The 23722-nt window shown below is 47.8% G+C and overlaps 1 protein-coding gene across 1 annotated transcript in view; it reads right to left on the bottom strand.

The window, feature by feature from the left end:
* Positions 1–621: 621 nt before the first annotated feature.
* RAD51B (RAD51 paralog B) overlaps positions 622–23722 on the bottom strand; it is an 834574-nt gene continuing 811473 nt past the window's right edge. The window contains exon 11 of the mRNA XM_049897892.1: positions 622–2408. Within this exon, the coding sequence (XP_049753849.1) occupies positions 2359–2408 (50 nt within the window). The 3' untranslated portion in view covers positions 622–2358. The remainder of the gene's footprint in view (positions 2409–23722) is intronic.

Here is a 23722-nt window from a genome sequence, read left to right as displayed (position 1 = left end):
AGCAAAGCCACTCACGATGAACAGGTTTCAGTGGAGCTTCTAGAATCACTTGGAAGAAAGGCCTGGCAATCTATTTCCAAAAACTAACCAAGGAAAACCTTATGAATCACAGCAGAACATTGTCTGACTTGCTTGTTTTGGACATGTTATCAGGAGGGATCAATCACCAGAGGAGGACATGGTATTTGATGAAGTAGAGGGCCACCCAGGGCAAGGGAGACCCTCTGTGAGATGGATTGGCACAATAGCCACAATGGTGGACTCAAACGTGCTGGCAATCATGAGGATGATGTAGGACTAGGCAATGTTTTGTACTGTTGTCTGTAAGGTTGTCATGAGTTGCAGTAGACTCAATGGTACTATCTATAAAATATGTATTAGAATCTGTAAAAATGGCGTGGAGGCAGTGTCTGACCTCCTCTAACTTGACAAGGAGGAAGGAGGACCAAGATCAATAGCACAAGGCTGATTCCTATGAGGCAGTAGTCAGCCATGCCTCCTCTCCCGGCCATCTTAACCAATTCTGACACCAAGCATCCCTGCCACAGCACTCTCTACTTCTCTGCTGGGTTTGATTATTCATTGCAATGGCTACATAGAACTCACAGACCATACTCATGATTATGGGCTTTATTAGAGAAATAATAGGTTACAATTCAGGCTCAGGAACACTCAAGGATACAGTTTTTCCATCAGGACAGCCTCTTCCCAGCCATGCTCGCAGGTACTCCTCTCCCTGGCCCTTAGTCTCTGCCCAAAGACACTCAGCTTTCTCACTCCATGAGCTGGGAAGTCCACTGCGCCATCTCCTGCGGGTCAGTCTCTCCTTCCTTGGTGGTGGCGGGCTCTTCTCTTTCCTGCCTCTGATGTAGCTCATTTCAAGCCCAGTGGGATGGCAAAACTGGCCAGTCCCTTTGCTCAGTCCCAATTACCCTACGACGCAGTCCCGCCCAATCATTTCGGTGGGAATTATAAGACCATGTCTAGAAAGGCCATACAAAAGTGATGCATCACACCGCAGGCCACCCCCTGGCTTTTCTAGTCATGGTTCTTTCATATTTGGAGGATAGCTTCGTCTCCCAATCATTTTACCAGTGTAAAACAATCACTAACAATTAATCGTTCAATAGGGCAAAGAGTCCCTAGGGTGAGAATACTCAGGTACCGCCATTCAGGTCTGCTGTGGGTGAATCTTAACCCCTATATCTGTGAATATAATCCTGTTTGGAAATAGGATTTTCTTTGTTATGTTCACTAGATCATACTCAAGGAAGGTGGGCTCTAAATCTAATCACTTCTGAGTTATAAAAAGAGCAGGTACACACAGAGTAGGCACACACGGGGGGAGGGTGTGGTGGGAGACAGATACCATGTGAGGATTGTCTGTAAGCCAAGGAACCAAGGAATATCCAGGACTACCTACAAGGAAGGAATCCACATGGCTGAAATCCTGATCTGGACTTTTGCCACAGAACTGTGGGAAAAATAAATTTCTGTTCTTTAAAGCCACCCACTTGTGGTATTTTTGTTACAGCTGTACTAAAAAAAAAAAAAAAAAAAAGACCTGCTGCCATCGTGTTGATTTCGACTCATAGCAACCCTATAGGACAGAGTAGAACCACCCTATAGGGTTTCCAAGGAGCAGCTGGTGGATTGAAACTGCTGACTTTTTGGTTAGCAGCCAAATGGTTAACCACTGCACCACCAGGGCCCCACAGCAGTAATAGGAAACTAAAACAACCATTTTGCTTCAGAAAGAGGCGGTGATGAAGAACAGCTAAAAGCTAAATGGGGTCTTTAAAATCTGTGACAAAAATGGTGTGCACAAGGCCTAGCATTATTCCTCAGCAGACGTTTACAGTGGTCCAGCTGTCCCCTTCTGTGAACTCAGTGATCACTCCTGGTGTCCACTCACTGCACACTACTCCATGTGGAACATTGTCCAATGAACTGGACAAACAAGGGTGAATTGTCTTCATCTCTTAGTGTTGTTCTCTTCAATTCCCTTCATCATCCTTCCATAAAAAGAAACGGGCCATTGTTTTCCCCAGTCCCTTTCTTTCTCACTTCAACAGCAGATCTTTGAAACTCTGAGGGCTAGGGTGCTGTAAAAAAGTCCAGGAGAAGGAATGCACTGCCCTTGTGTGTGAAAACCCACTGAGCAGCTGTCTAGGTTTCTACCTATCTTCTGTGAACCTTTGGAAACTTCCTTGAGAACTTGGAGATCCTCATTCTTGATTATGAAAAAAAAAAAGGTTTTGGTACGATTAATTCCCAATGTCAGGTGGAAACAACACCTTTTCAAAGCTGTTACTGTTGGCGAAAACTTCAACTTAGTGGTATTGTTTAGGACATCAGCTACTCTCCCTCGACAAGTGTCTGTGTGGGGAGGATCAAGGAACTGGAATCTGCGAAATAAAATGGAGAATAGACATAGAATGAGAAACAAGTAATTGACATCAGCCGTTCTCTCAGATTACCTTTTTTTAATATAAAAATTCTTCCTGATTTTGAAATAACATATGTTCATGAGAGAAAACTTGCAAAAGTAGAGATAAATCCAAGGCGGGAAAAAAGAGTCAAGTATACTCTTGTTACTCAGAGATAGCACTTTTAATGTTTTTATGCATGTTTTTCTAGTTAAAAAAATACATGATACTTTTTCTTACAAAACTGCTACATTCTATGTATATTCTTTTATAATCTTCTTTTTCCTTTCAGTGATGTACTGTGAACACTTTCCCATGCTATTAAGCCTTCTTCTAGCACCTAATTTTAGTGACTGCCTACTATTCCATCACACAGATGTTTATTTAACTAATTCCCTGTGGCTGAATGTTTAGGTTGTGTGCTTTTTTTCTATTGTAAATAACGTGATATAAACATCAGCGAGACTGACTTCTCCATTGTTCTGGTCATAAGGTCACTTAGTCCTGCCTCAGAAGCCATTGGCCATTTGGGGCCAGAGAAACAACATCATATTTGACTTTACAACCCTTGCTCAGAACATAAGAACAATCTGCTCAAGCTAGCCACAGCCCCTAAAGTTGTCTTGATTCTACAGAAACACTCACCAACATAAAAGGATAGTTGTGCTCAATTCATTTATTCATGGATGTATTGTTTCAGACAATACAGGCTCCCTTGACTGAGTCCCCCTTGACTCTGGCCACCTTTTCCTACAGGGAAGACTGACTTACTGTCACAGCAGTGGAAGCTGGATGCCATTTAGCAAGGTAATTCCGTAGAGGCAGCTTGAAGTGTGCATTCCAGAGTGAATCATGCATCGTTTTGGAATTATCAGTCATGTTTAGGATTTTCGGTGTCACTGTTGTGCTCCATTCGGATAGATAATCATGAGGAGACTCAAATACAAGGCCCAGGACTCTCAGCATGCCCTGCAGTTTACCAAAACACTGTGGTGTCATGGGCAGAACGGGGAAGGTGTGGGTTCAGGAACACCGAGCAAACTCCCAAAATCTGGGGCAAAATCTAGGCCGCCTGCTCCCAGTTCAGCTCAAAAAAAAAAAAAAAAAAAACGTTCAGCTCAACTTCAAGAAAATCGATCTGCCACATGGGGTGTGCCTTAGCATACCTTGTGTTTCCACATCCATGGTACTTTAGCCTGGCAGGAAGCCAGAGTGGACATGTGCTCCAAGGTAAGGGGTGGGTGCTGCATGACTGGGAGGTTGGGTCTGGGTGGGGCAGAGCAGCAAGTCACCTCCCCCTACATCTTCCCCTCATCTCAGTGGCCCTACAGAAGACTCCAGTGGCTGTTGGATGAGATCTGTAAGGAAGAAATTCTCATTTTCAAGGCAAAGTCTGGAATCCCTGGCCATCCTCTGAGGCCCTTAAGCTTCTGGAAGAGGCTGGTAGAAGAAGACTTAACAGAGAGAGAATGAGTTCAAGAAGGATGGCACGGAGATGCACATAACGGTAAAAATGTAAAAAGAAGTACGAGAAATTAAATACATGTGGGAAAGGAATACTGGTGCACAGATACACTCACACACACACACTCTCGCAGTTTAATGGGGTTTCTGAGAAAGGAAATTGTGGTCTCAAATGCATATGAAAAGTGGCTTGTCCTGGAGGGAGCTCTCAAAAGAGAGTGTGTGTTGGCGGGGGGTGGGGGGGGGGAGGCGGGGGTGCTGAGGGAATCACAAGATTCCCCTTAGGCAAACATTTTTGTCCCACCTCCAAAAGGTCGTCCTCTCTTCTCAGCTGCTCTAATATGTCACCAGACACCCCTGGCCAGTCTGACAGTCTCGTGTACACAAACAAAGCACCCCAGTGAACCATGCCTTTCCCAAGCTGCCGAGGGGTCTTCTGGGGGTTGGAAAGGATTCTTTCTGAGTTGATCCAGCCCTGGCTAAGGAGCTCAGCTGTCTCCTCTTCTAGGAAAGCAGGCAGGGCTTCTAGGAAAGATTTACTGCAACAGGACGTGGCTGTCTTCCACCATCTTTCCCGCCCGCCCCCTTCTTTCTTCCCAGCCAGAGACCGAGGTGGGGAAGTTTATAGAGGGGATGCTGGGAATAGATCAATATTCCCGTTCTGGGCAACTGAGGAGCTGCGTGAGGACAGCAGATGCCTCTCTTGGGACTCATAATTGGACAACTGTGGCACCCGGAGACATTCCCCACTTCTGCCCAGCCCAGGTGCCCAGCCCCTGAATACTGGCATCTGGTGATGAAGAAAGAAGAGCCCCATGCCCATTTTGCCAAACCAAGGACCTGAATTGCTTCCGTGCCCGATCAGGTTTAACTCTCCCTCCCCTTCTACAGTTTACTTCTGCCTACCACTGTGGCGATTTGGCCCCTACTTGTAGTCCCAACATGATGACAGATGGATGAGAGTTTGAGAGCTGACCCAAAGTCCCAACATGGGCCAGGTCCTGTTCTAAAGGCTTCTCATATATTAACTGCTTTAGACCTCCCCTTCACATTTATGGTGCAATTAAGACCTCTGGAGTTGCGGCCATTCCCTTACCAGCCCATAAAAGCAGGGTCTCTTGATGTTGGGAGGGGTTTGGTGCTTGAAGCTCTGGAAAACATTCATTCCCTTACTCCTGAGCCCAAGGGAAATGACATCACAGCCATCTGAAAAGAATGTTTTGGCCAGGCCCTTCAGGGAATTGGACCTTCAGAGGACAGGGAAAGTAAGCCTCCCCTTGGACCATCTGCAAACCGCTTGCCACCTGAGTCTGCGCCTGGCTTCATGCAGTCCTCCATGGTGAGGCAGCGACCCAGGGCTCTGTTTTTCCAGCAGATCCAGTAGTAAAAGGCAAAAAGGGCAGTGACAGTAGGACTGTGTTGGGCACTCAGGTGGCTGGATGATCACTTTCACATCCTGAGGGCTCAGGCTTGCAAGTCCAATGTTCTGGATGCCTACAGATCTCTGTCACTGTGGCCCAGGTAGAGCCAGACTCCCAAATGGCAGCAGGAGCCCAGCACTCCTTAGCAACGAAGTAAATACACTTGTTATAGCTGGTGGGGGGAACCCTAAAGAGCACGGTCCTGTCCTGTGCCACAGTGTTATTGGGAATCCAAGCTCACTCCACTGTCACTGACTCCTCTAGGCAGATTCCCTGAATCCACTGGGGGAAGATGCCATGACTCTGCCTCCAAAACCAACAAACATGAGCCAGGGCTTTAACTTGTTTAAATAGAAAGGAGGGAAGAGAAGACTCAGTGCAAAGAAACAGAATAAGAAGAGGTAAGGGGCCGTGGCCATCGGGCCTTCCTCAGGTGGGGGCAACCGCCTAGTAAGTACTTCATGGGGCTTAGCTCAGCCATCATCCCACTGTCCCTCTGGAAAGGTCCCTCCGTGGTGAGAGTGTTGAAGATGTGACATTCTACGGACTCTACCCACCCCTCAATGGTCAGGGTCAGGGTGGATCATGCTAACGTGGAGTAGTTGGTAGCTCAATTATGAAAATATCCTGAGAGGTGAGTCTGCATCATCATACTCTTAGGAAGAAAGATTGCAAAGACATGAGAAATTGAGATTGGATAGCCCCTTACAGGCAATCAGTCGAAACCCAAGGTAAGGCAGCTAGATGGTGTCAACATTTAGGACCTAGCTACATGTTTATACCCCCAGTGGGAGTCCAGAGGAGAAATCCAGGTTTGGGAGGCAAGGAGAGGTCTACTCCTCAGTCTTGGGAGTGATGAGGCCTCTGTCCCAGAAGCCTTTGATGTGGATAGGCCGTAAGCTAAAGAGCCATATCTGAGGTCTCCAGGATTTCTTTGCTCTGGGAACTGGACTCATGGAACAGGCTACCCCGGACCCTGCAGGGGAGGTGGATGGGAACACCCTGCCATGCCGGCAAGCTGAGTGGAATTATAGGTGTTGATCTGAGGAGTAGACAGACTGGTTTCAAGCCTGTGACCTGCTGGTGGAAAACTGGTTCCATTATTTAACAACTGTCAGCTTGGCCCCACCTGGGCCTGGGCAGACTGGCTAGCCGGCTGAGTTTGAAGGGATGTGTGGTAATTGCCGTCTCAGCTCTCTCACCCATCAGTCTGCAGAAACCCTCCGGACTCACAGGCTGACAGACTTCGAAGTTCTTAATGTTGGCAGGATGAACAGGCTAGAGGCCGGGGCCAGCACTAGCTTTCCGAATCACCGTCTGGGAGGGCACGCCATTGGGCTGCCCCAGGGTGACCTGTGTGGGGATAAACGGGATGAATGTGAGGTGTGGGTAGAAGCAGAGAGGGAGGCTTTGAAATGTGGCTAGGTCTAAAGTGAAAATAAATACCGGAGCAACATTAACAGACACCAGGAGCACAAATCTGAATGCACATGGAGTTTGTGTGTGTGTGTGTGTGTGTGTGTGTGTGTGTGTGTGTGAGAGAGAGAGAGAGAGAGTGCTTGAAGAGCTAAGGGAAAAGGGGCAAAAAAGAAAAGTCCCTTCTTTCCCTGTAACCATTAGAAAGAAAATGAAGTCCAAATTGCATTCAGGGCTGCTGGGACAGAGGAAGAGAGGCAAGAATGGAAAAAACAGACCATAAAGATGCCAGGGCTCCTTAAGCAGAAACATCTGTTGAAGTCATAAGACTTGGGGCCTGGTCAGGCTTCTAACAAACCCAGGAAGAGGAGAGTCCATGCTGGATCAGGACTGACCTCTCTCGCCCTGCGTAGACCCCTGGGACCAGCATACGTGCAGAAGAGATACCTGCTCCGGGGCTCAGCAAGGGCCTGGCTTCCAGCAGGAATGGGAGGGAGCGCTGTCCCCAGGTCCGGAGGGGCCTGCGGCAGTCATGGGGGCAGGGATGTGACTGTGGTTTTGAGCATGTATTTATTTAAAGCTTTAACTCCCTGGGGTAGCCTGGGGAGCCACATGCCTCAACTCCTGCAGCTAAAGAAAGAGAAGATGAAGGTGGGGGAGGGGAGGGGAGGGCAGTTGCTGACTTGCACAGGAGAGGGGAGGCTGGGCTTGTTTTTTGCAAATGCAGGCCACTCAGTAAATTGTGATTTTCAACCTAGGCCAACAGTCCAAGGCCTACCTCTTCTAACAACCACAAGAACGGCCCTAACATTTACTGACCATATACCACTCTCTGTACCAAGTTCCTTAGTAATCCTCCAGCAATCTCGTCATCCTCAGAATGGGTAGGGTCTTGCATGACCATCTTTAGGGAGGCTCTCGAATTATCCTCGGAGGAAACTGAGGCTTAGTGAGTTTAAGACTTGCCCAAGGACACCCAGCCAGTACATTCCAAGGAACACCCAGGGGCTGCCCCTCCTTCTTTCCCCCCAAAACTAATTTGAAAATCAGCTTCAGCAAAGCACCCTTGAGAAAGCAGCTCTGCAAAACCATCTCGAATGCATGGAGACCTCGAGGCCCCAGAAGACCCTTGAGGATTGCCCGATCTAGTGCTCTGTTGCATAAACATGCTAAAGAGGGAGGGAGCTATGGCCACAGAACACACTAACCCAAAACAAGGGCAAGTGGGCTCCAACTCCAGCTCCCCGACAGCAACCAAATCTGAATGAAATGGGAAGATCGAAGGAGAACTGACGGATTTGAATTGTGGCGTTGGTGAAGAATATTGAATATACCGTGGACTGCCAGAAGAACGAACACATTGGTTTTGGAGGAAGTATAGCTAGACAGCTCCTTAGAAATGAGGATGGCGAAGCTTCGTCCTGCTTACTTTGGGCACATGATCAGGAAAGACCAATCACTGGAAAAGGACATCAGTTTGGTAAAGCGGAGGGTCAGTGAAAATGAGGGAAACCATGCATGAGATGAACTGATACAATAGCTGCAACAATGGACTCAAACATATGAACGATTGTGAGGATGGCACCGAACTGGGCAATGCTGTGTTATAGATAAACTTGCCATTAGTAGGAAGGAGCCGGCAGCTAACCACAGCAACAGCGAAATGCACAGATGGGAAAAGAAGTTCAATCCAGATCCGACTCGACGGCAGTGGGTATATATATATATATATATATATATATATATATATATATATATATATATATATATATATATATATACAGTACTTGCCTCTGGGAAACAGTCGAAGTGCTGGTTATAAAGCTCCATCATGAAGTCAGATGTTATGTCCCATCTTCCTAGAACCACCCTCCTCAGGACCTGACTCTGCCTACCCACAGTCATTCAGTACTTAATCCACAGCTACTCATTCTTCCACGAGACAGCTTGGCCCCTCATAGGGCACTCACACTCTTATTTCACAGGTGATGCAATTGTGTCACTAGGGTTGCTGTCACCCAGTGCGGAAACTCGTGGTGTCACCTCCACCCACCCAGTGGGCAGACTGGCTGATTCTGCCCCTCCTGGCCCCATCCTAGCAGCTCCCCAAAGCTCCTAACCTCTCCCATTGGCCGAGATAGAGACCTTCCTCTTCACCCAATGGCAGTTGCCGCGGCCTGGCTGTCAGCACTCTTACTGGTGGGTGAGGGGGTGGTGGTGACAAGTTACCACGCCAGATGACAGGCGACAGGTGACACCAACCCTTGGTGGCCCTTCCTCAGGTGGCACCAGTCTACCTGCCACCACTGCTGCAGTGGACCCTGAGGTCATTTTGGTGTCACCCCCTCTGACAGTGCCAGAGAGTGTGATCTACACCTTCCCCCAGCCCCTTTGTGACACCACTAAGGTGGGGTACCTGGAAATGAAAGACTACCCCTCTTGGCTACAGGGTTCATGATCAGGGTCATTCCCCAGACAATGCAAAAGTGAAATGGCAAGGAGACTGGTTGAAGCCCCATCTCCTGGGCAGCTGACTTGGGAAAGTAAAGAATATTAATGTTTCCTGAGCAATCGACTCTGAGCTACTAACATTTACTAGGGTAGGAGCCTGCTGGAGCAGTCTCAGTCTCACATTAACCCTTTATGATAGGTAACTTCACCTCTCCTTTGAAGGTGAGGAGGACACTGAAGCTCAGAGAGGGTGCCTAACTGACTTAACATCACACAGTTGCTAAGTGTCAGGTGGGAATTAAAATCCACGAAGTTGGAGACCAAAGCATCTGTCCGTCTTTTCCTCTGCTCCAGTGGATCTCACACTCTATGTGCATCAAGTCACCTAAGGATCTTGCCAAAACACCCAAGATTCTGCAGTCTCTAACAAGTTCCCTGGTGATAGCCATGCTGCAGGTCCGGGACCAGACTTGAATAGGAAGATTCACACACGCTACCTTCTCTAACCCATGACTGTCTGTGCCATTTGAGCTGGCATGTCTCAGCCTCTCCAATGAGCTTTTCCACCAGAATAGACCCCTGAAACACACCGTGCAGTCCAGCCTTGTTGATTGCCTCATTCCTCACTATTACTTGTCTGACTGTTGAAAATCCAACATCACAGTAGGGTAGGAGAGGCTGGTGGGGGTCTGCTTAATGGAAGTACATAAACGAATGGTGGAGGAAGGCTGGGATAACACTTTGATACAATTCTGTACCTGGGAAATCCATGTGATAAAATCTCCCCCCGAAGGTCTCCCACAAGCTGATGGGGGAATTTCCTGCTCAGACCAGCAACTGGAGGTTCAAGGGGCCAAGTAGGAACACGAAGCAAGAAGGCAAAGAGATGCTTTTGTCTGGGCCCAAATGACTTTCCTTCCTGGTTCTACTCCATTTTCGATAAGGCTTTTCTCCAGGGCTTCCTGGAGAGCTGGGAGCACAAACCTTGCAGGAGGGCTAAGGTGATCTGCATTCCACAGAAAGGAGGGGTTGAGCGAGGCTTGGGCTTAGGTTTGCTCAGGAGCACAAAGACAGACTAGCAAGACAACCCAGAAAACTCAACCCCGGCCTCCGTGGCACCCTGACAACTGTTCCCATTCCTCTGACTTGGTGGAGGGGTTCCTTCTATCGACAGAAATTACTGAGGGTTCCACGTGCAGAGGCCGCGCCGGACATCTGCACATAGTACAGGGCAGGATTCCCTGGCTGCTTGCTGGCCCCATGGAACTCACAGCAAGAGAGGGCAAACTTCTAACTGGGTGATAGAGTTGCACGGGGTAAATGCATGGAAGAGGGGAGTCTGTGGTTCTGGGGTTACCTGTTCTGGGGGCGCATTCCCTGCCCAGCATGTCAATCATGCCCCTCGGCTGTCTTTTCTCCAAGTTGAAACCATCACCTCTTTTGGTTGTCTCCCTCACTCTCACTCTGCCTTGAAAACTTGGGTCTCCTTTCCCCCCTGGCTGGCCTTTATCTCCCTGATACCACCCTTTTAGAACCCACCGGACACCTTGGCGAAAACCAGAGTCACAAATCAGTTTGTGCTAAAATGGGCATCTGGAACTTATCAGCACAGTGACTGATTAGGCCACGCATGGGAACTCTGCAAATGTTTGCACTGGTCAAGAAGAAAGGTGTATGTGGAGGGGAAAGGTCAGGTCAGACAGGGCAGACAGGAGTCCCGGCTGGGTGTGTGCCACAGAGAAGGGACTGTGGAGCTGGGGTCTGGTCATCCTGCACCCACTACCAGCTTTGAAAAGATCCCAGGTACATCACCTCCCCAGGACCAGGACAGCTCTGGCTCTCCACACTAGCCTTACAGACTCTTGATTGCAGTCCCTCCAACCCAGCCCCTGCTTTCTGCCTTTTATTATCTTCTCTTCCACAGCCCAGGAGGCGATGAGGGTGAGGAGAAATTTTGGATGAAGACTGATTGCAGCAGATTCACTATTAAATGAGCAGCTTAACATGCCATGGATGCTTTACGGGGGCGTGTGAGATCTGCAGCAGATGAACCAGTTGCCTTGGTGACGCTAATGAAAATCAGGCCTCTGAGAGGTCCAAGAACCCCTGTGGCTGAGCTATCTTCCCCCTCTGCAGTTCTCCTTGCCTCCCCACTGCCAGCCTCAGATCAAGCTCCCCAAATATATTTCTAAAATCTCTACCAGAAAGGGAGAAAGTCAGCTGCCCACCCAGGCATCTGCCCACGTCCTTCCGGAGCTGCTCCAGTGACACTCTCCAACATGGCTCATTATTCTGTTTTTCTTCCTTGCAGCAAACAGGACAATGGGGGGGCGGGGCGGGGGGGTAGGAGCTTGCTCTGTCCCATTAGGACTGATTTTAAATCGGGAAGTTTCCTTGGAGTTTAGGGACCTTATTTTGGGCAGGTCATCCTGTCCCTCACCACTTCCTACTCTTCTACCCTGTGTTTTCTTTTTTTTTTTTTTTTACTTGATTCCACCCTGGTAAAGCTGAGCTCTAACTTAGACCCCTTTACCCCCATTACTCCTTGGTTGCTTACTTAGCCCCCTTCTTTCCCTAGCCCACCAGTCTCCTGCTTGGGGCTTCTTGTCAGCTCCTGAGAAAGTTGATGGCGAGACTTGCTAAGACACTGTCTGTGTCTCCAATCTGAAAATGCAAGGGGTTCTGGGGACTGGCAGCAAGAGGAGCGAGGCCCCAGCCACAGTGGAGCCAGGAATTGGACTTATTCCCTCTGAAGAAAAGGGTTTCCCACATGAGACAGCAGGGAATCAGGACTGGTCTAAGAAAATCTAGGTGACCTCTGCTCATCACTTCTTGCCTGGTGGTTATTAAAATGGGTAGCAAAAAACTTGAAAAACATAGGGTACATAGAAGTGAGATGCAGCTCTGGGCTTTGTCCTGCCAATAAATGGAGAGACACCATTTGTCCAACTGATGAGCATATCACATGATTGCCCTCAATGACTTCCTCAATCCTATAGGTAATACAAGACTTCCAGGTAGAAAGGCAGCAGGGCGTTATGGGCAAGTCCTGGATTGGGTCAAGAGGGTGGGTATAATTTGAGTGTAATCCCAGCTCTGCCAAATCCAGCAGGTTCAGCCTGGGTAAGTAATGAAAACATTCTGTCTCTCTGTTTCCTCATCTTCAAAAAATGAGATTTAGATTAAAAAGAAAAAAAAAAAAAAACCGTTGCCATCAAGTCGATTCCGACTCATAGCAACCCTATAGGACAGAGTAGACCTGCCCTCACAGAGTTTCCAAGGAGCTACTGGTGGATTCAAACTGCTGACCTTTTGGTTAGCAGCCATGGCACTTAACCACTTGGCCACTAACCAAAAAACCAAACCCATTGCCGTCGAGTCAATTCTAACTCACAGTGACCTGTAGGACAGAGTAGAAACTGCCCTGTAGAGTTTCCAAGGAGTGCCTGGTGGATTCGAACTGCCGACCTTTACAGTTAGCAGCGGTAGCTCTTAACTACTATGCCACCAGGGTTTTCACTGGGCCTCTAGGGCTCTGAAATTTAGATTAGATGATCTTTAGTGTCTCTTCTAGTTTCAAGGGTTTTTTTTTTTTTTTTTTTTGCAATAATGAAAGAAGTATAACGGCACATGGTATAATTAAATAATGGGCCAGATGCGGGGTCCAGATGGTAAGTAATATGGACGATGAAGCAGAAGGATTAACAGAAATACTAGGAAAGCTTCATGGACGTGAAACTTGAAGCAGACTTTGGAGGATGAAGAAGATTTGGACAGGAATGAGGAGGACGGTTGAGCAGGGGCAGAATGGGCAGATGTTGCGAAGTGGGGAGGAATAGTTGGAGAAGGTGAGCTGGCTGAGGTTCCGGTAGCGATTGGGAAACACTAGAAGGTAAGGTTCAGGAGAGAAAGCTGGCCCAGGCAATTGGGAGGAACGTGAGGGTCGGAGAGAAGAAACGAGGAGTGCTTTAAGAATTTTAACAGCTGCTTCTTTCTGTTAAGAGTTGATAAACCTGCTTTGAGTGACTTCCTACCAACGCCTTGGTAATAAGAATTTGTGTAAAAGGTTAGTTACTGGAGGTTGAGACCCTCTGCCATTGGTTCATATGACCCCAAGGAAGCTTTGGGTTCTAGCTGAGGGTTCTGACTCTCCAGAGACATGTCCTTTTGTTGCCTTCCAGCCAAGGAGGCCAGCCAAATGGCCCAGGCTGGTGAGAAATAGTCAGGGAGTGTAAGAGGAGGAAAACAAGCTCACTACTTACTGTGTTGGGGTGCACGAGATGGTGACACCTGAATGACCCCAGAGGCATGAACGTCCTGCTCATGTAGACACCCAGCCTGGGACAGGCAGGACTTGGGCATCCTCAGTACTCTTCTAAGGAATTCCAAAGCTCCTCCTCATTGGGAGGAGGGTCCTAGGGTAGAGGCCCACACCCCTGGGTTCAGATTTGGGCAGTGAATTCCAGGATCCGAGTACCTGAAGTAAGGTTCAGCAGTGGGGCATGCGGGCTCTTGGTGGTTGGGCAGTGACTGAAGGAGAGCTACTCATGCCCCACTGCTGAACCTTGCTGCGGGTACTCGGATCCTAGAATTTACTGCCCAAATCTGAACCCAGGGGATGTGGGCCTCTACCCTAGGTGTCTCCTCCCAATGAGGGGCAGCTGTGCCACTGGTGTGCACATTGTAGGTCTCAGGGAGTAACCAAGGGCTGGCTGTTTGGGGGCGATGTTGAGCTTGGACGTGTGGGGTGGATGTCCACATACGTGTGCTCAAGGCCCTTCATAGTACCAGATGGAGCCTAGGTATGAAGCCAACCCAGGGCTGGCCCTTCTTATGCCATCACTTTTCAGTGTGGAGCTCCAAGGAGTCCCTAAATTCTAAATTCAGACTTGGCCTTCAGGATGTCATGGTAGGACGGTCGAACCTATTATATTTAATAGTTTGTTAGCTTGGTTTATAGCTTTGAGATATTGAGGCACATGGATGGGGTCCTCTGTTATACTTTTGCCCCCCTCAAATGTTAGGCGGTGGGCCAACATTTCCTAACCCATTTTACAGACTTTCTGTTAACTTACACGACTATGAAGGGCCACTTTTTCTCTGAAGGCTTGCACCGCCTCTCAGCAAGCCCTCAGGTGTCCTAGAGGGAAACCTAATGGGCCTAAGGCTTTATACAGCCTGCCTGTGCCCACAGTCATCCCACCAACCAGTCCCAGGAAGCCTAGTGACATGGATTCCAGGCCAGCAGAAGGTCTGTTATGCTCCCAAGGGTACCCCTCTGGCCTTGATGACTCATAAGCTTTGGGATCCTGGGTGGATGGCAGGGCCTGCCTTACAGGGCAGCAAAGTAGTGGTCTTTTGCACCCCTGGGTGTTTGTGAGGGAGCGTGGAAGATCCCCTTGGCCGGCCAAAACACCTGCTCCCCACCACATCCCCCGTGAGGCCTGAACTTTCTGTATAGGTACCAATTCACTCTGAGTTTCCAGCTCCGTACCTTTGCTTAGACTGTTTGTCAAACTTTACCCTTACCCACCCATCTTAAAGGCAAACTACTCAATAAAGAAGGCATGAGAGCCTGGTCCAAAGTCATCCATTCCTTCTTACTAAGTGACATTATGGTTGCAATTACTGTTAAAAAAGTAATTAATGCTCACGGAAAAATTTCAGTCCAAAGAAGGGTATAAAGTGAAAAACAGAGGCCCCCTCACCCCAAGTCTCAGCTGCCTTTTCTCAGAGATGACCATCCCCAGAGATGACCAGAATTGCTTGTGTCCCTGTGTAGAAAAAGTCTGTGCTTACCCAGGTCTCTATTCTCTTGGTACTTCCACTGCTACTTGAAATCTACAAGGAAAAACGATAAAGAGGGATGAGAACAGGGCCAACACCAGAACCTTGGAGAGATGGGCCTGGTTAGGCTGGTCTGAGAGTGGAAAATAACGGAGAAGGGAAGCAGAATGGGCTAAGAGGGGAAAGAAAAGTAGAACAGTGTCATGGATCCGAAGGGAGGAGCATGAGGTGTGGCTAACGTGTGTGCATCAGGAGTGGCAGATGAGTGGGCCAAGGAGGGCGAGAAGGAAGAACAAAACTGGTGGGGGAGACTGAGAGCAATTTCAGTGGAGTGGTGGAGACAGAAACATATAATAACACATATACAATAGTGTTTACTCCACGCTGGCCACTGATGAGCACATTTAATCCATATGCTTCCCACGTATTAACAAATTTAATCCATATGAGGAAACTGGGGTACAGAGAGGTAAGTATCTAGCTCAAGGTCACATAAACAGTAAAAGGCAGGAATGGGCTTGAACCCTGGGAGTCTCTCAAGCTGATCCACAACTGTCTAAGCTTGAGCAGGAGGTGAGGATGTGGGGCAGAGTGATGGGGACTCCCTGCATAGCTTCTACCCCGAGAGCACCTTCCAGAACACAGAGGATACTGGGGAAGAAGAGGAGATGCGTGGAAAAGGGAAAAGAGAAGAGCAGGAGCCCAGGCCCTGATTTTTTCCTGGATGGTGGGGAGCCAGCGGAAGGGTCAGGGAGGGCAGGGAAAATGGCGGCTCAGGAGGGAATCAATGCTTCCTGGTTGGCGACTTTCAAGAGGCCCTTCAAAGCTCCAAGGCTCTGAGCTCTCCGAGGGGTCCCGCCTCCACTCTCTGTCACTGCCTCCCAGGCAGACTGTTGCGAAGAGGCCCTTCTCATAGACTTGCGCCCTCACCTGGGCCAGGAGGCATCCGCGATGAGCCTGACAGCTGCTGCTGTAGTTTCTCCTTTCCATTGTCTTTTCTGGGCACTCCGACAGCAGGGCCTGCAGCCCCCTTGGGAAAGGGTGTGAGAGGGGAACGGGAATTGAGGACGGAAGTTGTGCCCTACGCAGCACACCCAGCTCTATCTTGGCTGCTTGAGAGTGGCTGGTGTGTTTGGGAACTGTGCAAATAGCGTTGCCAGATAAAATACAGAAACTTGAATTTCCAATAAGCAGAGACTTTTTTTTTTTTTTAGTGTAATCAAGCACGTCCCACATGTATATGGTAAGTATTTATATGAAAAAAAAAATCCATCGTTTATCAGAAATTCAAATTTAAATGGGGGTCTTGTATTTTTGTTGTAAATCTGGCCATCTTACTCACAGACAGAAATACCCACTCCCAGGACTCCCAGGACTCAGTCAGAGAGAAACCCAGGCTGGTGCTATGCCTTTGGTTTAGCCAATTTTAGTCCTTATGTACCAGGAATAGAAGAAATCTCTGAGCTGCTTTGGCTCTCGTCTGAGAAGCTCAAGTACCAAGCTAAGAGGCCCCTCCTGGGCCCACTCTGGAGGGAGCTTAGATCTCTGTGGGTAGTAGACGGGCAGTTTGGAAGCAGCTGGAAGAAGGACTTGAAAGGGAAGACCAGGGTCTGTTTCCTAGCATGGGAGGCTCAGAAATGGCTTGTCTTCAGACCCTTGAATTTTTGAGGTGAGTGAGGCATTGTATGCAAAGGGAAACTGGTAGTGGTATCGTTGCAACTTGGAGAGTCAAGAAGGTCCAGCATCGGTGACTGCCAGGAGCCCCCCTGGGCCCTGCTTTGTGTCCTACCTCTCGACTCTTCACAGAGCCACGGAACACTGGTGCAAGAAGGGGCCAGAGAAGAGATCACTAATGGAAAATGAGGCCAAGCAACTTCTCAAGGTCCACACAGCAAACTAGAGGTGAAGCCTACAACCCAGATCACTAGACACCCCAATACTGCCAAAGAGTTAGGTCTTGGATGGGTCAAGCATGAATCTACTAGATATCCCTCAAGTGCACTCTCCTCTCCTTTCTCTTGTCACCCCTCTATCTGCTATGTGTTGGAAGCCACATGGGTTTGGTGCATGATGTCTAAGTCCAGACCACCTGAACTCTCTCTCTGGATTTTGCTCCTCATGATCCTGTGACCTACTCTTTCCAATCGTGGCCTCAGAAATTCATTATCAAGGCCTTTTCCCAATGAACTGATATATCCTTCAAGGGGATATCAAAAGATATTCAGATGTGAATGCCTTTATTGCTTGCTTTCTTTCAAGCTAATTGTGTAGCAGGTCATGCATGAGGTGGGCTGGTAGATGGGGGAAACTCTGTGAAAGCTGCCGTGTCACACTATCCATGGAAAGAAAATTACCTCGTTCATCTTTGTATTTCTTTGTTTTCACTTCCATTAGCAATGAGTTCCCATAGCCATCTCCACATTCTGCTGTGTAGGCAGCCACTTGTTTGACAATGTGTTGTTGACAAACACACACCACAAAATCAGGAAGGTCAATGTGTTTTTAAGGAGTTTGTCTGATGGAAATGAACTCAGCTGTGGACCAGTTTGAAGCCCTACAAAGCAGAGGGCACACCCACCTACCCCTGAGGACATGTCTGACTTTGTTCATTCATTTAATAGACACCGTTGTCCACTCACTACATAAACCAAAAACCAAACCCACTGCTGTCAAGTCGATTCTGACTCACAGTGACCGTATAGGACAGAGTAGAACTGCCCCATAGGGTTTCTAAGGAGTGGCTGGTGGATTCAAACTGCTGACCTTTTTTTTGGTTAGCAGCCAAGCTCTTAGCCACTGCACCACTAGGGTCTACCCACTACATGTCAGGCCCTATTTTAAGTGCTGGGGATACAGCTTTGGAGAAAATAGACAAATTTTATTTCCTGCCCTCATCCTACTGTGTGTGTGTATGTTGTGGGGGAGATGATTAATAAACAGTAAGTGCTATAGACAAAACTAAAGCAGGGAAACGGGGATAGAGGGTGCTTGGGAGTGATAAGTTTGGTCTTTCACATAGGAAGGTGAGGGAAGGCTTCTCTGATAAAGTGATATTTATGGAAACCTGAAGCGAGGAAGCTAGACATATGGATTTAGGGAGTAGAACATTCCAGGAGGAGGGAAGGGAGTAGAACATTCCAGGAAGAGGGACCATGCCTAACATGGTAGAGGAACAGCTTGGAGGCCAGTTTGACTAGAGCAGACAGAGTAAGTGGAGAAGTGGTGGAAAAGTAGTAGGTGGAAGGGTAGTAAGGCCGTATCATGCAGGGTCTCATAAGACCTTTACTCTGAGTGAGGCTGGAAGCCACTAAGGAGCTTTGAGCAGAGATATGACATGACCTGATTCATGCTTTTAAACAATGACTCTGGCTGCACTATTGAGAATAGATTAGGGTGGGGATGGGGGGTGGTGGTGGTGGTAAGAAGCAGAGACCAGCTGGAGGCTTTTGCAATAATCCAGACAAATGATGATGGTAGCTTTGACAGTGAGATAGCAATGGAGATGGTGAAAGGTTGTTGGATTCTGAATTTATTTAAGGGAATGGCCAACAGGATTTGCTGATGGCTTGAACGTGGGGTGTGAGATTCCCAGAGGAGGCAAAGATGACTCTAAGACTTTTGGTCTGAACAACTGGAAGAACGGAGTTTCCATATACAGAGATGAGGAGACTTGGGGGCTGATGGGAATCAGGAGTTTGATTCTGATGTTAATCTGGACACGCCCAGTAGCTATCCCAGTGGAGATGCCAAGTAGGCAGTCAATTGTATCTACATTTTTGGAATTTAGGGGAGAAGTCCAGGCCAGAGATCCAGTTTGGGAGATGCCAGCATATGAATGTCACATGAAACTATGAGACAGCATGAGATCACCTAGGAATGAGGTAAGACCTGAGAATGGAACTCTGAGGTCCTTCTCTGCTGTTCATGAGCAATCCTGAAGAGCCATGCTTGGCATTCAATGGGGAGGCATGGCACCCACAACAAGGGTTGGTTCCTTTTGGGGGAAGATCTTCTAAATCAAAAATAGGCTTGGGAATGAGTTGGGGGTGGGAGGCACTAAAATGGATGCATACCTGCTCCACTTCCCTGGCAGAGATGTTTAGGGAGATGGGCAGGTCCTGGTGTCCCTACATCCAATGATCCACCATTTGGCAAGCAATGAGACTTGAGCAGTTCACAACTGAGAGACCTGCTGAGAAGAAGAAAGCCTGGCAACATGGGTAAGAGACCTTGGGCATAGCTGACACTTGGAGGTGGTCGTGTGCTGGTGACAGGCCCTGGGACTTTGTGAACCAGAGATGTGGGGTGGACCAAGCAATGTCTGACAAAGTGGGTCTCAAGATGCTGAACATGCTTGGTGAGAGGTACTGTAAGGAAGAGTGTAGACAAGGTGAAATGAGAGAAGGCGGAGAGGAATCTTTCAATGCAGGGGTTAAGAAAGTGGGCTCTGCAGTCAGTCAGACCCAAGTTCAACTCCTTGGACAAGTTGCTTGAGCATGCTGTAAATGAAGAGCTAACAACTCATTGTTGTTGTTGTTAGGTGCCGTTGAGTTGGTTCCGGCTCATAGCGACCCTATGCACAACAGAACAAAACACTGCCCGGTCCTGAGCCATCCTTACAATCGTTGTTATCCTTGAACTCATTGTTGCAGCCACTGTGTCACAACTCATAGAGTGCCTATTTAATGTTTTTGACAGAATGCCTCTGGCTGAGCAGCTCCTACTGAGGAGATTCATCTAAAGGGCTTGGCTCATAACAGAGTGCCAGTAAAAGTCACCATCAGTTATTAACTAAGCCCATCCCCATGGCTTCCTGTTAGAGAAATCGTCATTCTTGAGAAGCTTCTTGGAAGTGAAGGTCTTTTTAGTCTTTAGTAAGGACTTAATAAGGCAACCAGAAAACCAGTCAAAGACTTTTTTTTTTCCCTTTTCTCTAGCTTCAGAGAAGGTGCCGAGAGAAGACTTTCCTCACCCCCTGCTTCTCTTGCTCCTCCGGCCCGTTTCCCCAATTCCTCCACCCCTAGCTACATGAGACAATAATTCCTTGCTAAACTGGCAGGCTTTCACCCTGCTCTGAGGAACTCTTGGAATTGACTAATAAGGCTGCCACAGGTGCTGCCTTGCCGTCAGCCATGAAAAATGTAAAAATAAACTCTTCTCTGTTGCAGAATGGTGACAGGGCGCATATGCCCAGAACCTGCTGCTGCAGGGGTCTCAAGCCACAGGGCCTTTTTGATATCACATTCTTGTTTCTCTGGCCCAGAACCCACTTATCGGCCTCACTATCCCATTAGGGTAGGCCTGGTGGATTCAAAATGGAGGCCTGAGTGGCCTGGACTGTCCCTGGCAACCCTCTGGGGCCAACTATGCAGGCTGTTGAACTGTTGGGTGCAAGGACAAGAACTATCTTTTGGGAGAGACCAACAAAGATTTGTTGGTTTTATTATTTTAAATAATGTCCAGTGGACTAGACAGAGTTTTGAGGGCTGAAAGCTAAGACCTGTGTGGTCAGCAGTGTTGTTACTGGAAAAAACAGCTGCTTCTCACCCTCTGCTTGCCGGAATTACAGGGAAGAGAATGTAAGGGAGAGCTTTGGATTCCCTTCAACAGGTGAGTTAGCACTCAAAAAAAAAAAAAGGGCAGTCAATGAGAATGGAAAATTGAGCTCAGCCCAGAAACATGTGCTGCATGTTCTTGTTTGTTAAGCTACGTGGAGGAAACTGAGCACCAGAGTGAAGCTTAAGTCTTGATCTGTGACCTGAATGGAAGATTTTATACCTGGTGACCCAGGAACAGACATAGTTTAAGCCTGAGATCTGGATGGTAGCCTGGAGCTTCCCTGGAACCTTAGGTTCCTGGAGGTAGTCATGGGGCTTTGTACATTCATTCAACAAATACGTGCTAGACGCTGCTGGGACACAGCAGTGAACAAATGCTCTGCCCTTCTGGATTTTTAGCCTCAGGGAGAGAGACAGATAAACAAATACATGTCTCATGGGGTAACACATTTATGGAGAAAACTAAAGCTGAATGTTAGGGATCGAATTGTGTCCCCAGAAAGATATATTGAAGTCCTAACCCTTGGTACCTGTGAATGTGACCTGGTTTGGAAATAAAGTCTTTGACTATATTATCAGTTAACATGAGGCCACGCTAGAGGAGGGTGGATTCTAATCTGGTTCTAGCAGTGTCCTCATAAAAGAGAACAGACACAGAAACAGAGGAAGGAGGGCCATGTGAGGATGCATCTACAAGTCAAGAAACACATGAAGCTACTGAAAACTGGAAGATACAAGAGAGGATCTTCCTCTAGAGACTTTGGAAGGAGCATAGGCTGGCCAATACTTGGATTTGGACTTAAATTTCCATTCTTATAAGCCACCAGTTTGTCGTATTTATTACGGCAGTCCTAGGAAACTAATACACTGGGTGAGTGGGGTGGGAAACTTTGGGTAGGGATGGGGTTGCTGTTTTATGCAGAATGTCAGCAAAGACCTTTCTGAGACAAGAAAGAGCCCAGCAGATACCTGGGGTAAGAGCCATCAGGGAGAGGGAATAGTAAGTGCAAAGACAGTGAAGCAGGAAGGTGCCTTGGCTTCCTGAAGGAACAGTAAGGCATTTAGTGTGGCTGGAGAGAAAGAGAGGGTATGTGGGGTGGAGGTGAGAGGACAGCAAGAGATAAGGGCAGGGAAGGAGCAGGGTTGGATCATGTGGGCCTTGTTGGCCACTCTGAGGCCTCTGACTTTTACTGAGTAATACAGGAGCCACTGGAGGGTTCTTAGCAGAGCAAGGACATGATCCAATTTACCCAGATCACCTTGGCTGCTGGGAGTTGACTATAAGCAGGGTAAAGTGGGAAGAGGGAGACTATGCTAGTAATCCAGGTGAGGGATTAGGGCACCCCACAGCCTGGGTTTGAATCCTGGCTCTGTCACATGGACCTATACCATTTTGGGTAAATTATGTAATTTCTCTGTGTTTCTGCCTCCTCACCTGTAAAATAGGCTTGTACCCATTCTTCATAGGATTATTGTGAGGATTAAATGAGTTTATACATGCACAAAGCACAGGAAGAGCTCAATAAGCATTATCTATTATTACGCTGAGGATGATGTTGTTAGTGTAAAGTAGGCAGTTTAGAGACAGGAAGTTAAGGTCCACAAGGGCAAAGGGACATCAAGATGGGAGTCACCCACTGGTAGCTCAGTCATGAAAGTCAAGATCCACTGGCAGGTCAGGATAAGCTGTGGATCATGGATGAGAGGATAGCCCAGGAACAGGTGGGAGGAACCTTGGCAGCCAGAGGCCAGGTGAGAGTCTAGGTGTGGGCAGTGGGGGTGTCCCAGGAGTTATCTGAATGTCTGACTGGAATCAGGAACCCCAAGCAAGGAAACTGGAAAATAAGAAGCTGGCCCCCAGGCAGAATGAAAAGATGGGGCTCTCTGAGGGGTCAAGTTGAGAAAAGCAGTTGGTGAATAGAAATCACTGAGCTGCAGGGACTGCTCAAGAGCAAGAAACCAATGCCCACATCTTAACTCAAGAGTTTTTTTGGCTTTTTGAAGAGAAAGCTTCAGTTTCAACAAGGTGGAAGGCAAGACAATTCCTGACACAACCTCTCTTGCAAGATGTAAAGTCTGGGGGGCAGTTGGGCAAGGTCCATGATGCCGGGTTGGGGCTGATGTCTGTGAGCAAGACTTAAACCCACAATAGGTTTGAGAGGCTCAAGGGGACCAATGGACATTTAACGGAAACGACTACTTTGTTTGGATTAGAGATAAAACCTCAAAAGTTTGGCCACACATTTAAAGATGGATCACAAACATCTCTTCATCTAAGCCAGAGAACACAGGACAGAAAATGAGGACTCAAGGCCAACTTTTTTGTATGGAGTATAAAATAGCTATGCACTGAGGTTTGTAATGGTATGTGTGCTAACAAATTTCCCCCAAATGGCATGCTTTCTAGTTCTTGGGATTGTGCTTTATAGATTTGTTCTCATAAACAATAAGATAAAACCAATACTCATTTCCTTCGTCTGCCTCTAGCCGCTCCTTCTTCCCTTTAGAGACTATTTGCTGTAATTTTTCTCTTCTTCTATCTGGGTTTTGAGTGAGGACCTGAGGAGGATCTCTTAAAAAAAACACCAAACAACAACCAACCAACCAACCAACCAACCAACCAACCAACCAACCAACCAACCAACCAACCAACCAACCAACCAACCAAACAACCAACCAACCAACCAACCAACCAACCTACCAACCAACCAACCAACCAGCCAACCAACCAACTACCAATCAACCAGCCAACAATTGACCAACCAACCAACCACCAACCAACCAGACAACCTATACCTCTAATCCGCATGGTTTAAGCACAATGCTGCTGGCATGCGTTGTTCTCAGCCTTGTTCTCCAGTTTTAGCTTGCATCATCTCCCGCCTTGTATTCCAGGCAAGCAGGGAAATTGGTCATTCCTTCACTGTCCCTGACTCTCACGTCTACCAATTCTTGCCTCCTCCTGGAAGGGTTGTTATAATATCTCACATTTGCATAGAACCTTCAGGCTTACAAACACCTTCACTGGTTGGTATCAGGTTTAAAAGAAATGATGTACATGTGAGTGTTTTGCAAACTGAAAGCTAATATAAACATGAAGTATCATGTGATTTTAAGTGTGTGGGGGACTCTCCAGTCTTTGAGCCCGAGGCTTCTGCATGTCCTTAGGGCTTTTGTCTTAGGGTATTTATCACAG

Source organism: Elephas maximus, chromosome 10 (genome assembly GCF_024166365.1).
Source record: "Elephas maximus indicus isolate mEleMax1 chromosome 10, mEleMax1 primary haplotype, whole genome shotgun sequence".
NCBI classification, from domain to species: domain Eukaryota; kingdom Metazoa; phylum Chordata; class Mammalia; order Proboscidea; family Elephantidae; genus Elephas; species Elephas maximus.
The sequence above is the reverse complement of the archived record's forward strand: the minus strand, read 5'-3'. Positions and strand labels throughout refer to the sequence as shown.